Source organism: Delphinus delphis, chromosome 3, assembly GCF_949987515.2.
Source record: "Delphinus delphis chromosome 3, mDelDel1.2, whole genome shotgun sequence".
Classification (NCBI taxonomy): domain Eukaryota; kingdom Metazoa; phylum Chordata; class Mammalia; order Artiodactyla; family Delphinidae; genus Delphinus; species Delphinus delphis.
The window spans coordinates 111,227,949-111,244,817 of record NC_082685.1 but is presented as its reverse complement, the minus strand read 5'-3'; the positions used below and the strand labels follow the sequence as shown (position 1 = coordinate 111,244,817).

The 16,869-nt window shown below is 37.3% G+C and overlaps 1 protein-coding gene across 2 annotated transcripts in view; it reads left to right on the top strand.

The window, feature by feature from the left end:
- SCAMP1 (secretory carrier membrane protein 1) overlaps nucleotides 1–16,869 on the top strand; it is a 115,608-nt gene that overhangs the window by 98,168 nt on the left and 571 nt on the right. The window contains exons 9-10 of one of the 2 annotated variants that reach the window (XM_060009256.1): nucleotides 3,308–3,458; nucleotides 10,436–10,553. In XM_060009256.1, the coding sequence (XP_059865239.1) occupies nucleotides 3,308–3,458; nucleotides 10,436–10,518 (234 nt within the window). In that variant the 3' untranslated portion in view covers nucleotides 10,519–10,553. Of the gene's footprint in view, nucleotides 1–3,307; nucleotides 6,146–10,435; nucleotides 10,554–16,869 lie in introns of those variants that run through there. The other variant, XM_060009257.1, reaches the window with a different exon arrangement.

The following is a 16,869-nucleotide window of genomic DNA, read 5'->3' as shown; positions in this document are numbered from 1 at the left end:
CATTAAGGAAGCAGGATTCTTTTCTGGAGTTATGTCTTGGCTGTGACACTTTTGCAGATATTTTAAAGTTAATTTAAATTTTTATTAGTCTAACACATTTACATAATTCTCATTTGATCCTCAGGAAAACTCTGAGAGACAAACAGGACAAGAAATATTCTTGTTGTATGAGAAGTAAACTTGAGGTTTTGAGTGGTGTCCAGCCCTGCAGAAAGTAGTGGAATCACTAGGTACCAAATCTAGTGTCCTTTCTGTGGTACTCCTAGGACTAAATATGTAGGTTAGTGCAATTCTCATAAGTAGAAGAGATAGCAAGTGTTTAGTTTTTGCTTTTTAATTACACTGTTTTACCTTAAAACTATCTCCCTGATTTCTTAAGGAGTGTGTTATCAATAGATATCAGTAGATATCACTGAAACATAACAGGGAAATGGTAAGCTTTTTGAGATGTTGATCCTTGTAAGTAGCCCGTCATCTTGCTGGGACACTGAAATGAAGAATCACCCCTTTCACGTGGATATCATGGATCTAACGCAGTATTTGAGCATTGTGCACTGAATACATATGCAGTCTTTTCCCTCTAGGTGGCTCTCTGGGTTTATATAGATATAGACTATTGAGAAATGTATTATTCCTACCTTTATTTTACCTCTCTGCTCTGTGGGGCTATGAATTACATTTTAAGTAATTAAACCATGAAGTTCATGAATACATAACATCAGCCACTCAATTTAATACAAATTTGAAAGAAGGAATAAATTAGAACAGATGTTTGTTAATTGCATGCCCATAAATTGGGGTGGGGGGAAGGGGGAGAGACAGACAAGTTAACCTGTAATTACTTTGCACTGTGGCTAGGTCTGGTAAGTAAAGAAGGTTTATTAGATTTCTATAATACACTTAATTTGTAGGATCTAATCATATGTACTTATTGTGAGATAAATTTCTTAAACATAGGTGTAGTAATTTATCTGTATCTTTAATTTTTTATTTTAAAAACTTGGTTTGGAAAGGGAATAAAAATATACTTATGGTAGTGCTGTGGTACTAAAAGAATTTTAAAGTTCACCAGTATATGTACTTGTCAATGCTCTCTTTTTCTCCCTGACCCTTTTTTTCCTCTCTCTTTTTTTTAATTTGCACTTTATTTATTTTTTATTTTTGGCTGTGTTGGGTCTTCATTGCTGTGTGTGGGCTTTCTCTAGTTGTGGTAAGCGGGGACTATTAGTTGCAGTGCTTGGGCATCTCATTGTGGTGTCTTCTCTTTGTTGTGGAGCACAGGCTCTAGGCGCATGGGCTTTAGTAGTTGTGGCACACGGGCTCAGTAGTTGTGGTTCGCAGGCTCTAGAGCGCAGCAGGCGCAGTAGTTGCGGCGCATGGGCTTAGCTGCTCCATGGCATGTGGAATCTTCCTGGACCAGGGCTTGAACCCATGTCCCCTGCATTGGCAGGCAGATTCTTAACCACTGCGCCACCAGGGAAGTCCCTCTCCCTGACCCTTTTTAGAAAAAAAAAAAAATTATTTGGTTGCACTGGGTCTTAGTTGCGGCACGCAAGATCTTTAGTTGTGGCATGTGGGATCTTTTAGTTGCAGCATGCAGGATCTTTTAGTTGCAGCATGTGGGATCTTTAGTTGTGGCATGCGGGATCTAATTCCCTGACCAGGGATTGAACCCCGGACCCCTGAATTGGGAGCGTGGAGTCTTAACCATTGGACCACCAGGGAAGTCCCTCTCCCTGACCCTTTAATACTTTGATCCATAGTAATATGGCATTTGCTTTCGCTACTGTGTATCAGAAGAACTTGGGACTTTGACCCCTTATTTTCCCCGACAGCTCTTCATTCCTTAACTGCTTTCTTCCCTTGGCATCTGTGAAAAGGTCCCTGGTTTTACTCATTCCTCTCTTAATCATTTCTTGTTGTTATGGGTACCTCTTAAATATTGGTGTCTAAACAGGCTTCGGTACTTGATTTTCTTCTCTTTCTACTTTATGTGTTATCTCTCCGTGGACAGTTTCGTTACGTCAGAGTTGTAGCTACCGTTATGTGCCATTGGTTTCCAAGTCCATGTCTCTCGCCCATTCCTCTCTACCTCCAAACCAAATTTTCACCTGTCTGCTGGGGCAGGCTTAGACTAGGTATTCAATAAACATTTGTGCAACGGATGAATGTTTAGAACTTAGTGTCTACTCTCCCCCCAAACCAACGTATCCTCTGTATTCTGTCTTTGTGAAACAACTTCCCAGTATCTAAACTTGACTTGAAAGTACCTGACTCCTACTTTTCCTCACTCCACACTTAACTCCACAATTAACCAGTTCCTATGTATTTAGGTTTGGGAAAAGGGCTGACTTGGGTGTACTGCCCCCATCCTCCAAACCTGCTTTGATGACATTCTAGTCAGGCTTCTAATTTAGACCTATCACAATGCAGTGTAATTACAAGTTCACTTTTCTGTCTCATCTTTCCTCCTCATCTTTCCTCCTCATCTTTCATACCCCCAAGTTTGTAGGTATGTAATAAATAAATATCAATATTTGTCCTAGTGTGCCTTGTTATTTCCTTTCTCAAATTTGTATTAGATGGAGTGGCTGATGTTATGGATTGATGTGCTTCATAGTTTATGCATCTTCGAGAGAGATGCTAACAGAAGGAGTATTTTTGAACCCTGCTCGTAAAAATCTAAGATTTGCGTGATGAATCAGTATGGACAGATAGCGCTCAGAAGTGTTTCTTCTTAAATCCTTTAGGACTTGACCATACACAAAAACTTAAATAGTATTCAGAGTGAATTATCTTTAAGGACACCCATATTGCTCGCTACATTAAATGATAAAACGATACCATTTGATACAATAGGGGCAGGGGTGTATATGTAGCCAACGTAGAAATAGGTAAGGTATTATTTTTTTGGAATTGTCTAGGGTAGTAAATTAATGTATTTAAGTCAGAATGTCTCCTGTTGTGTTTAAACCATTCTTTTGTAAGGCTGTAATGTCTTAATTAGGTACAGTGGAAAACATAGCTTTTTGCATTTGGTTAAGAAGTCGCTTTTTATATTATTTTTGGTTTGGCATAGGCATAATTCTCTCTTCTGCATTGGAGATAAAAGGGAAAAATCAATTTTAAGAAAATATTTACATACAAGGTTGTGTGCCACTGTGGCGGCTGATGTTCTTGACCTTAGGAATCCTGCCTAGAATCTAGTCTTTTTATCTCTGAGTCATGTTGGGATTAATTGAAGAGCTATTGATAATGAACGCATAGATTACCACTCATCTTCTCCCACTTTTCTGTGCCTCCGTAGGTACATGGACTGTATCGCACAACAGGTGCTAGTTTTGAGAAGGCCCAACAAGAGTTTGCAACAGGTGTGATGTCCAACAAAACTGTCCAGACTGCAGCTGCAAGTGCAGCTTCAACCGCAGCAACTAGTGCAGCTCAGAATGCTTTCAAGGGTAACCAAATTTAGAGTCTTCAAACAATACATTGTTACCTTCTGACTGTACTTTTTTCTCCAGTTACTGTATTCTATAAATATTTTTTTTGTTCAAAACACAGTACACACAGCACGTATATTTCCTAATCACTTGTGCATGGGCTAAAACCAGAAAAACTTCCTTGTCTTATTATTTACCTGATAGTTTCTTAATATTTCAGTGCCCCTTGCAAAAAAAAAAAAAAATTACATGTGAAATAAATATTCTCCATATTTTTTGGGGGATGAACGTTCAGCGAATTATTTCAGTGGTGACACGCTGAAATTAACATGGCACTTACGATTAAAAATGCACTTAGTACTTGCTGCAGTCATTCTTTCAGGAGTCAAACGTAAGGATTACACATTGGAGCAGTAAAGCAATGCTTCATTCCTTTTCCTTATTTATATTGAAAGAAATAGGACATCAGAGACTTAGGGATTTTTAAATCGGCTTGCTTTTTAGCAGTTTCAGTCACCAGTGAAGAGCCTGTGTACACTTCATGGTAGATAATGTAAATTTTATCTTTTTATTTTCTTAGAGTAGTTGATATTTTGATAACCAAGCTCTGCTCTTGCATGGTCACCATGTTTCTTAAAAGAATTAGTATTTTGGGTTATGCACTGCTTATGGTTGCAGGTTTGGGGAGTTGTTTATAGAATCATAGAAATGATTTTCTGTAATACTTTCTTCTACATAAAAATTCACTGGGGTGCAATACGAGGATATAATATAATATGCAGTGCATTATCCAAAAGAAAAGGTAGATAAGTGATGGAATAGAATGTAGTGATGATAATACCTTTTTGTTTTTAATTTTCAGTATTCATATCATAGTAAAATATTACTGTATGGAAACTTCGGTATATTCTTGTGGCTACTCTTTTTAATTGAACTGAGATTGTGTCTGGCAGCTCTTTTCTGGGGTATGTGTGTGTCATTTTTAACAGAGGTATTAAAATCTAGGCTAACTCCATGTCCAAAAAGAACATAACAGTATTTGAGAAGTTTTTCTTTTAGCCTCTCATGTCTAGTTGGCATTAAAAGTAAAAAGACCCTGGCACTTCACATATACTTGAATCCCTAACGCACCTCAGTCTTTGAATTTTTGAGACAGACTGAATACATTAAAATTTGTAGCAACAGAAAAAATAAAACATTTAACTTGCATCAAGCAAGAAAATACAGATACAGTTGAATGCACTAATTATGGATAGAATCATGTTAAAATTATTACTATGCAGCACAGAACTTCATTCTTATAGTATACTTGGGTTGAAACTTTGAGTCATTTTTAATAACTGATTAAATGACTTAAAGACATTTGTAAAGTCACGATACTGTTGTTTTGGAAGTCATTAGCTAACCTAAAAGATTGCAGAATAATAAGTATTCAACTTGATTGTGAAAAGTAAGGGTACTCTATTAGATTATATTATTTGAGACTAAAAAATTGGCTGGGTGTAAATGGTTAAATCACTTTTATTCTTCCCCCCAAATCTGGAGTTAAAATGAGTTTCATGCTGGGGGTGGGATGGTGAGTTCTCACTATTTATGAAAGAAGCTTTGTGTGATACTAGATACAACACGGATCCATCCAGATGGTGTTTACATTTGATTTACTTGGGACTTTGTTGAAGTAATATACTTGGAAGATATTTCTTTTATTCTGATGAAAGTAGGATTCAGAGTATGAATTTAAAGCTGTTTTTATGAATATTTCTGATCAGTGATAATCTCTACTTACTTTCTCAACCAAATAAGCCAGTTCAAGATCTTTAGAGTCTATAATCTTACTGAAAATCTGTCTCATCAGTATGCTTTGTTGAGTGTGGATTTTACAAACATTCAAAACATTAACCACAAAATACAGCAAAAGTAGGTATGTCTGTCATTAATTCATCTCTCAAGTTCCTTTTGTTTTTCTTTAAACTGCAAAATGAAAACTTTATCATAGAGACTTTTGAAAAATACTGAGATACTTTCCTTCAAGAATTAGGAATGTTTCTCTCTATTCTGTAGAAATCCTCTATTGCTAAATAGCAAAGAATAATTACAACCAACTGAACCTTTTTTTGTTTCGATGGGGGAAATGTTGTTTTAAATTCCAGTTATTTGGGTTAATACAAACTGATAAGAGAAAAATGTTTTTTTAAAAACATAAACGTGCATTAAAATGATGGCGCTGCTTAACAGTTTAATAAGGTAGAGGGGTTTTTAATTCTTATAATCTCTATTCTCTTAACAATAATTATTAGTAAATAGTCACATTTGCACTCAGTAGAAGATTGGCACTTGTTAGTGTTTTATATTTAATATTAGCATTACCCAGTATCGCAATCATGAAATGGTCTTCACGTTGTAAGGATCCATGTCACTTTTCAGTTGGAAATATTAAGTTTTGGCTATTTTATTTCAAACTAAAGTTTGAACACTGGAAAATCATTGCTCAGTGGTTTTTAGTTTGGGACTTGGATTATTTATCTAGGGATGTTTGTATATTTTGTCAACGAGTAATATTGCGCTGCCATTACGGTGACTGTCATGGTTCTGTATAAATGCCCTCCATCTGTCCCTCTAATGTTGCATGTTTTCAGTGGTTTGGAAGTTTTGTATATTTATTGTATTAACACAGAATGTCATAAAATAAAATGCTGTTTACTGGATGTTTGTATAGTTTTAAATACTGTATTAGCACTTCAGAGGCAGAAATTATGCTGAGGGCCTAAGGTATATAGAAATAACCACATTTAATTTTTAAAAAGTAATTTGTGTATAATTCTATCACGTGCTACTAAACAAAATAAGTAATATAAAAGACTTAGTTAAAAACTCAGCAACATAAAATGACAATTTTTCTGTTGCTTTCACCTTTGTAGGTAGTAGAACATGAGGTTCACTCATTAAATATTTTGACCACTTTAAGGTCAAAATACACAGACTGTCTAGCAGTTAGTGAGATTCAAAATAGAAAACCTGTTTTGTGGCCCAGATTTTTTCCTTGTAGGTTAACATGGATGCCTCTGTACTTGTATTGTATTGATTTGATTGAACTTGTGTTCTGTTTTCTAGCCTCACTACCTGTTGTTGTTTTATGTTCTGATGAAAGTACAAATTTGTGTATTATTGGATTTTTCACTTGGCTATCTAAAGAGGATATAAAAATATAGTCTAAACTAATGTTCATGGTGAATCTTATTTGAGAAATACATGTTAAATTAAAATAGGAACGGCATTTTCAGTTTTCTGGGTGTTACCTAAAAGTGAGTTTGGATTTTCATTGGATACAGTCCTTCTATAAATCATGCTGAGATAATGTATGGTTTGCATTTTAGAGGGGGTTTATGTTTAATTAAGTTTCTTAGTTTCTGTAAATCATTTGTAGTACTATAATGCTTATACAGTTATTACTTTATCTTTTTCTGAAAACACTGACATTAGCATCTAATTTTATATCTTTATTGGTAAAAATCTACGTTTAGACTGTTTATATACAGAATTTGTTACATTTTTTGGTGCAACTTTCCCTTATTAGAATGACAGTGGCCATCACACACCATTTCACTGTATCTCCTACCATTTTATCCTTAAGGTAAATGTTTAGTGGAATTTGTTGATTCCATGTGGTTAAGAACTTTAGAGGGGAAATGAAAGTGGTTAATGTAAAAATAATTGAGGATGGTTAAAATGTACACTTCGATAGATTTTCAAGTACTATAGTATAAATTTATTTAGAGTAGAATAATATGTTTTAAAACACTAGAGTTGTTTTTAATACTTGTTTATTAGACTAAAAGATTGTATCTCAATGGTTAAATATTATGGAAAGTGAAGTATTTCTACTAGAATTTTAGGGTACATTATACAAAACAGCATGCTTTCTGTAAGGATGGGTGTTTTTAAACCTTATTTTAAGGTTTTATCACAGTCTACAGAAAGATAGGAAGGAATCTGTAGAAAATTTCTAAGCCAGCCAGGCATTGCCACTAATCTATCCTAGATATACAGATATCTTTAATTTGAAGATTCCAGGAAAATAGGGAAAGGCTCCCCTCTAGTGTTCTTACCCTTCCTGTAGGTTTCATATTTACAATTTAACTTTGTGGTTTTGGTAAGACAAAGCCTTCAACTTGGAGAATTTTCATTGGCACTGTTCATGTTTTCAAATGGCAAGGGACATGGGAGCCGGTATATAACAATGCAGCAAGTGTTAAATTTTAAGTTTATCCAAATCTTGATTTATTTTTCATCTTATAACTTTCTGGGCTTGGCATGGCTGATGGTGTAGTTAAAGTCCTTCTGCCACTAAAACCCATTTTATCTTTTCTCTACTGGGGACAGAAAGTCGTTAATCCTCTTGTGCCTAGTAGTGTTTCATATACTTGTATAAGATTACTCTGAATATTATCCTGTCTACATTTAAACAGTTGAATCTGTAGAATCATAACCCGCAAATTTTATTTTTTAACTCTTGTTTTTAGCACTTAGCTGTAATCCTAGAGTTCCTCCAGAACTCTTTAAAAATTTTGTGGGCCAGTGATTCTCAAGATAAATCATGGTTGTGTGTAGTTGTTACTATTGGCAATTTATAGTATTCTTCAGGTGCTTGGGGGTGAGGAAAAGAGATGCCCCGAATACCTTTTTTATCTGGCAGTGACAGTGGTTCCTACAATATTATAGTCTCCTATACAGAAACTGAGCCCACTGGGCATACATATCCCTCCGAGTAATTTTTTTTTCCAGTAGGAAAAATATATATCTGTTGTAGAAATATTGAAGAGTATGGAAAATGATAAATCAGAAAATAAAGACAGTATGTAATTTTATTATCTAGAGATACCACTGCTAATGTTTATTGTATTTTTTCCATTTTTTTCTATACATACATTTTATACAGTTAAGGGATATAAACAATGTGAACTTTTATCCTGTTTTTCCCTCACTTAGCAATATATCATAATGACCTGATAGTTTAGCTTTTAAAATTAACTTATTTAGTTTATAAAATTACATTTCACATAAATTATTAAAAAATATCTACAGCAAAAGGAGGTAAAGTTGCTTATAATTTTACACCCATAAATAACTACTGTTAAGATTTGGTTCATATATTTCTATTAATTTCCTAGGAAGACAATTTTTTTCTAATATTAAGAAATAAGATTTCCTTCTACATCCTTGTAATAGATCCTCTGGGGATGGCTTATCCAGCTCTCACAAGCCCCATTTCTTTGGGCCCCTGAAGACCACGTTGGTACTGGATGTCACCTAGCTATAATGGAGTCACGCGTGGCTCATTAAATTTTTACTCTGAATGTAGATTTGTCTGGAATTACACTGTTCCAGAATTGGGACATGTGGATAGCCATATTCTGCCAAGTCTTCAGAAGAGTTACTAGAAAGCTGATCTGTAATGAAAGTGAAGAATGAAGCAGACATGCAAAAACAAGTAGGATGAAGGACATAGAAGATCTTAACAGCTTTCTATTTCCTGTATGAGGCCTGACTGTTCACCCATATTTCATTATTTGGATATTACATTCTCCAGGTAAAATTCTTACTCTTTTCTCTTTGAGCTATCTTGAGTTGGTTTCCTATTACTTTTTACTAGAGAATTTTAACTAACACAATGGTTTGTAATCTTTTTTTCAATGATGATATAAATATGTGGAACTTTTCACATTGATGAATTATTTCTGTAACATTAGTAGCTGTACAGCTACCTTTATATACATGTATCATATATTATTTTCAAAGTCCTGTTATTCCTTTAGGTTCTGAATTTCAGTTTTTTATTATAAATAATTAAATTAATATAATTAATAATTAATATAATATAATCAAGGGATATATTGTTGCTAAATTTGGGGCCCAAGCTTGTGTTCTTTCCTTGGACAAGTTGTTGGGTCAAAGCGTAAGTGTATATTTTAAGATCTTTAATGTGCATTGCCAGATGGCTCTCCAGAAAATTGTACCAATTTGTGCCTCCATTTGCAGGAGCAGGACCTCTTTATTTACACTCTACCAGGATTGGATGTTCCTTTTCTAAAAAGGCTTTGCCATCAACAAGTTTGACAAATAATCAGGAGGTTTTCTGAGCACTCTGGTTTCCCAGAGATTATGGGATCACCTGACACTACATTTTTATTTTTTAGTTTGGCTAAATAGGAGTGACCATGTATCTTGTATCCACAGAGAAATCTTCCACTTCCTGAAAGCACTAAGCTAAAGATGATTAGTACAGGATGGAAAAAATTGGTGCCCTCAGGTAGCCAATCCATTGAGCCTCTCTAGGAAAAAACTAGACTGTGTTTTTTTTGTTTTTTGTTTTGGCTGTGCTGGGTCATTGTTGTGGCGCATGGGCTTCTCTAGTTGTGGCATGTGAGCTCTCTAGTTGTGGCACGCAGGCTCAGTAGTTGCAGTGTGCGAGCTTAGTTGCCCCACAGCATGTGGGATCTTAGTTCCCTGACCAGGGATCGAACCCACATCCCCTGCATTTGAAGGCAGTTTCTTAACAACTGGACTGCCAGAGAAGTCCCAAAACTAGATTGGTTTTAACAACAGGTTATGTTATTTTTCACAATTTTTAGAACAACTCTTTAATTTTTAAGATCAACTCCAAGTGGTATCAGTCTGGAAGGAAGATTCTTTTAATTTTCTTCTAATAATAACATACTTATTGGGGACTTACTGTATATCAGAGGCTATACTAAATGCTTCACATACATCACTTACCTAATCCTCACACCAAACCTATGGTGGTATTTCTATTCTTGGCCCCATTTTTATAGAGGAATCGGAAATTATCCCAGTCACTTAGTGAGTGGTGGTGCTGGGCTAGGGAGAGGCAGCTGGACCAGTGTCCCATGACTCTTGCCAAGCATGGGGTTGCTTCTGCCACGTGGTGCCACCTCGCTCCAATTCTCTATTTCTTTTTCATCCTTCCACATTTCCAGTAATTCATATCCATCCTTTAGGGACAGTGGACCCTAGAAAAATATACAGTAATCAAGAAAAAAATTACGACGTTTATTTTTGAAAACTCCAGACCAAGGCCTAGCTCCACACGTGTGGGTAAGTACCTACTGCCTGCTCTTCACAGCAGTGCTAACTTACTAAATGGTCTTTGGCATTTGTGTGTGTGTTTGGAGAAACTTTAGTTGAAAACAAATCCTTATTTAATTATTAGATTGGCTATGAAGAAAATAGGCCTCTTATGTAATCATAATAGCTGCTTATCCTGGATGAGAGATTATTAATTTATTTTATAATTTATTTTTTTATTTAAGTATAGTTGATTTACAATGTGTTTATTTCTGCTGTGCAGCAGTGACTCAGTTATACACACATACACATTTTTTATTTTGCGGTACGCGGGCCTCTCACTGTCGTGGCCTCTCCCGTTGCGGAGCACAGGCTCCGGACACGTAGGCTCAGCGGCCATGGCTCACGGGCCCAGCCGCTCCGCGGCATGTGGGATCTTCCCGGACTGGGGCACGAACCCATGTCCCCTGCATCGGCAGGCGGACTCTCAACCACTGCACCACCAGGGAAGCCCTCCATTCTTTTTTATCTTCTTTTCCATTATGGTTTATCCCAGGATATTAAATATAGTTCCCTGTGCTGTACAGTAGGACCTCGTTGCTAAGAGATTATTTATAATAAGAAAACAAAACTGTCATTTTTTTACCACTGTCATATACTTGATGAATTTTTAGTTTCTGTTTTCAGGATTGAGCAAATTGGTACGTATGTTGTCATCTTGAAAAGTATGAAAAATTACCAGGTTTTTCTCTGAAAGGGAGCAGTGTTTTCATCTTACGGTGCGGTCTTTTTGGAGTTGAACTTGGAGGTTATTCTAAGAGTTTACTATGCAGAGATGTTGGTGTCCCCTGGGGGTTTGTGTTAATATTGCCTTCTCACCCGGTACATTCTTGGTAGAAAGAAACTACAGCTGTTTGAGAATGTAGACTTTGGTGTCAAACCTGTATTTGAGCTTTGGCTTACTAGCTTTTTAATGTGGGGCAGATTACTTCACCTCAGTTAAGTTGCTTGGGTGATAGTTAATGTATCTGTAAAATGAGGATAATAATCGTTTCTACTCATAGGGCTTTGATGAATAAATGAATTAAAAGAAGTGCTTAGCCCAGTACCTGCCCATGAAAAGTGCATAATGGTTAAAAATTCTTATTGTCTGTCCATGTGTATTGAAGACTCCCAGATCTGTATCTCCAAGCTGGTCTTCTCTCCATGGTATATTCCTAGCTGCACACAGGACTTCGCCACTGGCAGCCTGAGCTGAAGCTTAACACCTTCACTGTCTCTGTCCCCAATGGATTCCTGACGTAGGTGATGGCACCACTTTCTGCCTAGTGCCCAAACCACATGCCTGGGAGTCGCCCTAGACTCTTTCCCCTCCTCCCCCCACTGCTTCCAGTCAGTCCCCAAGCTGCCCCTTCTTTCTCCCTCACTCACTTCATCTCATTGTCTTCACTATCTCCTGCCTTAATTCAGGCTTCCTTCTCTTGAGAATAAATTTTAGTGGTTTCTCCCAAACACAGGCACTTGGTGGACTGCTTGCATAGGTATTAGGTTTTTCAGGATATTTGGCTATAAAAAGCCGTAAGAGCTACTAAGAGCTACAAGTTATTTGATTGATTTTTCTTTTCCGTGTGGTTTTACTACTTCCTCTTATTCATTTATGCTTTTATTTACATCCTGTGTATCTAAGCAAAATGAGCTGTTCATGTCTTAAAGAGTTATCTTGCAGAGCTCTCCAGGGTGAGGAGGAAGCTGTAAGGAAGAAGATAGCAGGGGCAGCAGTGGATGGCCCCAGCCAAGTGACTAAGCAACCAGATGGGGCCCTGAAATCAAGACAGTTATTGGTTCTTGCTGCTTTGGAGAGTAGGCTGAAAGTTTGCTTTGATGCTCTTATCCTTTAGTGCTTGAGAGTCTAAAAAGGTACTGAATTATTGGAAGCTACCGAAATAACCCATTTAAAGGAAATGCCCAGAATAGTCAAGACTCTTACTATGTTAGGCAAAGACTTTAATGTGAGCTAGGAGTACGTTGAATGCAGTGTGTTCCAGGAAGATCAGTCATGGAAAGTTGATCCGGTAGCAAAATTGCTAATGATGAAACGGGAAGCACAGGTGAAGGTTACCCAGCCTGTGCCGCAATTTAAAGCCAGGGTCCTTTCTCCTGTGGATTAACTTTTGAGGAAGATGTAACAAGAGCTGAAAAAGCAACTGAAAATGTCCAATTTTGCTTGGATTATTTAGATCATAATATGGAAGAATTTTGCTTTTATTGATTTGGGTAATTTTGTCAGTTTTAATTTTGATTCCTATTAGAAATCAGGCATGCGTCAGGTGTGTTTAGAAGCCAAAGCTACAAGTAGTTTCAGCTGTCACAGGCCCTAGATCAGGAAAATAGCCATTTTTGTATATTCTATCACTAAGTGCTTCACACGATACAGAGTAAGAGTTTATGAAAAGGGTTGTTAGTGTCTTCTTTGAGTTTCTAAATTAGAACTCTGCTTCTAGATGAGGTTTTTTATGGGCAGGATTACGTTCAGGAAATGTGGATGTGAACTGCTCCATGACTGGCTTTTAACTTTGGTATTTTTGTTGGAAGGGGTGAACGTGTCCTTCTGTTGACTTTTCCCTTGTTATACACATTTCTTTACATTTATAAAGCTTTTTAAATACTTTGAAGCATTTCCATATTTCTTTACTTTAAAATTAAGATATCTGTATAGTATTTGAGAGGGTTTTATTCCTCCCTATTTATAATTACATCAGTGCTTCTCCAAGAAAGAAACATATACTTATCTTGAAGTTAAAGCTAACCTAAGGCAGGTGTATATATGTTACTAGTGAATGGCATAGTTAAAATACCTGAATATCTTCTTTCCTGTCATCACTATTACATATAAGTTAGTCTTTCAAATTTGATTGGTAGATATCTTCTTGATGAAATGATACACATCATATTGAAACCAATATACTGAGACTTGAATCAGAATGAGTTTGCAAAATCTGGTTTAATTCATATCTGGGGAGGGTAGGGGAGCATGTTGTGAAAATACATACGCACAGGAACCTAATCAATGCTAGACAAATAATGTATTAGTTTACAATATAATAGGATAAGCAGAAATTCAAAGGCTCACATGGAGTCCGTCAGCGGTAATACAATTTTATATTTGGCTCAAGTGGCTGTTGCATATCAAGTGGTGCTGAGTTCCTCCAAAGCACCTCATGACCCCCCAGTCTTGGAAGGAGTTTCACCACAGTCTCAGAAGAAATCCCAGTCGTGCTTTTATTTCTTTTGGCCCTTGGGAGTCACTGCTGCCCAAATACAAACGCAGGCCAGGGATTTCCAGTGGCCATATGTTATTGCACAGAGAGGTCTGTTCTAAGCAGACCCTTATGGCTAAGACGGTGTGAGATTAGCCCTTAAATAGTGGTCTAGCATTAACGTGGTCTATCAAAGCATGTTAAGAAATAGCTCCTTAGTGATTATGTACCAGCTACTAGTTATCACACAAACAGAAAAGGCAACGTGGCAGCTTCACATTTCACATGAAAGACTAGCATTAACTGGGCCTGTCTTGCTGGCTTAACTTTCACATAAATCTAGTGATTATTTTAATTTAGACCCAGGAAAAAAATGATTTCATACCAGTCTTTTCTTCACATAGGTTTGTGTAGCATTAAAATTGTTATGGGTTAATGACTAGGCCATGAAGGCAAAATGTTTAACTCTCCTTTGCCAAAACAGAAACAATCTCTGTTCTGACTCCTATCCAGTTTCCAAAAAACAAAACATACATACACCTTTGTTATTGCACATCTTTCACACAGACTTGTGTATGTATAATATACATATATATTTTTTAAATATGCTACACATAAAAAAGACAATGGCACTTTACAGAATACATGTTTAACAAAGATCATTACACCACAGATGTTTGATAACTATACAAAAACCCTTACACAATTAATGTAACATTGTTGAATCAGCACACAGGTTTAAAAAATCCACAGACTCCAAAGCACACATCTCTGCCTTCTTGGAGTTCATTGAGAAGCCCAGCCCCATCACAAAACTTGAAGCACAAACGCAGGCAAAAAATAAATAAGACTTGCTGGTAGCAGTAATGGTCCAGGTATAATAGATTTTTAGACTGAGGCGCTTGATAGAAATTTAATAGAAAAATAGCTGCGGGTCAACGATTGTCTAATTATTTTTAATCTATTATTTCCTTCTAACACATTCCTCCTATGCAGTGGTTTTTAAACAGCCATGCAGTTTTTGTCTAGACTAGCCTGATTTTGATATCCCAACTGAAGCCTGGCTAAATGGACTAAAGGTTTAGAAGGCCCACATTACCTTTCTCCTCTTTCTCTGCTAGAGAAATTTCATCTCTGCTCTGCTTAACAAATCAGTGTTTAAGCGGCTTTTAGTGGTTTGCGGTTTTGTGTGTGTGCATGTGCTGGTTTTCTTTTGGTCTTCTGTAGCATTCAGACTGATGAAGTAAACACTGTCAGGTGACTTTCTTCTGGCCAAGAGAGGTCACGTTTTCGCTCATGACTTCTGTTATCAGAGTGACCTAGGAATAGCCCGCCCTCCACCGCCCCTCAGTGAAGGCGCAGTCAGGCAGTAAAGATGATGGACGTGCTTAGAGAATCCTCTAAGCTTATGACTTGTCTGCGAGGAGAGTGAGAGTGTAAAATTAGAGTTGTAACATGGGTTCTCTATCTTGTATAGAAGAAGAAGTACAGTGAATCTTGTGATGATAAATTTAAGGAAAAAAATTGGGTTTTAAATCATTTGCCTGATGGAGGGAGTTGCTTTTTTTTAAATGAAAATTATTGCCAAGGGTTAAAAAGCAATGACTGTGATGGCATCAGAACTTGGTTAGAGCATACAGATGCACAGTAAGGGACAGGAGTCCTGTCCAGTGGCTGCCATAACCTATCATTTCTGTGTGGCGTCAGACACAGTTATTGTTTGTGTCCTGAGCCCTTATGACAGGCTGCTATGAGGATACATAAGGATACCCCTTGAAGGATACCCCTTGAAGTCACAGATGTACATCTTGCTTTTACTCTGAACTTTGGTCTAAGAATGGTGAGCTCATGAAGACCTGGTTGCATGCCCCCGCCTTCCTGCCCTTTAGCTCATTATCTGTGAGATAAAACGGTTTCTGGTACAGGCCGAAGGCTAGAATGGAATTAAACTGGAATGGAACAACTACAGCAATTACTTGTTCTGCAGCAAGGCATGGTTTTAGACTCACACAGCTTTAAGATGATTTTCTCAGGGCAGGGTTGTCAAATCTGAATCGGGGCTCTCTACCTGGTGGTGCTTAGCACACAGTACCTTGCCCGAACAAGGTTCATAGTTATGTTAAATTTTCAAAACAAAGCAAGCCCTCAAGTAAGCAGATTCATAAGCCTAAAGAGACCTGTCCTTTTAGTCCTTCCAGAAATTTGGCAGGTCCACTCCATTTGCTTAAATTGCAAAGAAGTGTTTCTATCGCATTCTGCAATTCTGAAGCTCAGGAGAATACCAGACTAGGTTCTTTCTGGTCACTTTGATCGGTTCCAAAGTAAGTCTGAAGTGATGGCTAATATCATTTTCCTGAATCAATTATGTTGGTGATTTATAGAAACTAGATTAAAAGCCCCTGAATCCTTTTTAATAGTGGTGTTTCATTCATTCTGTAAACAGGTATAGGCAGGTGCTACGAGCTTGGTCTAGCTCTCATTCATTTTGCATTAACTTTCTATCTACTCTGTGCTTTCCTGAGAATGAAGCCTTTGATGTAACTCACCAGTTAGAGCAATTTAATGTTATTTCAGTCTGCTTTCAGGACCAACACCAGTAACTAGAAAAACTTAACTCCCATCTCTAGCTCCTTTTTCTGCACAGAATGCCATCCTGCTGCTGCTGGGGGGTAGGAATACAGCTGAATACAGCATGGTTACCACACAGTGGGAAAAGGTCTCGCTGCAAGTGCTGAGATTCTGGCAAGCTCTCCCAGTCACCAGATGAATGAGCCACAGCTGGCTCGGAGACCTCTGTCCCTGGAATCAGGAAACAGAGCGAGGTTTCCTTTGGCAGTCAAAGCGCAGTCCTAGCCCTAGAAGAACACCATGTGATCTCCAGTGGAAGAGGAGACTGGGCCAGTACTGGTGCTAGCCTGGCTGCTGGGGAGTGGAATGAATTTGTCTCCACTAGCAGGATTTTGTACTTTTATTCTCATGATTGGACAGGTTCTTATTCTTCCTTTACTCAAATTTCTAAACTCTTGGAGTGACAGCTCAATTGATCCACCTGACTCTGGAATTCAGCCTAGAATAAGTCCCACCACAGA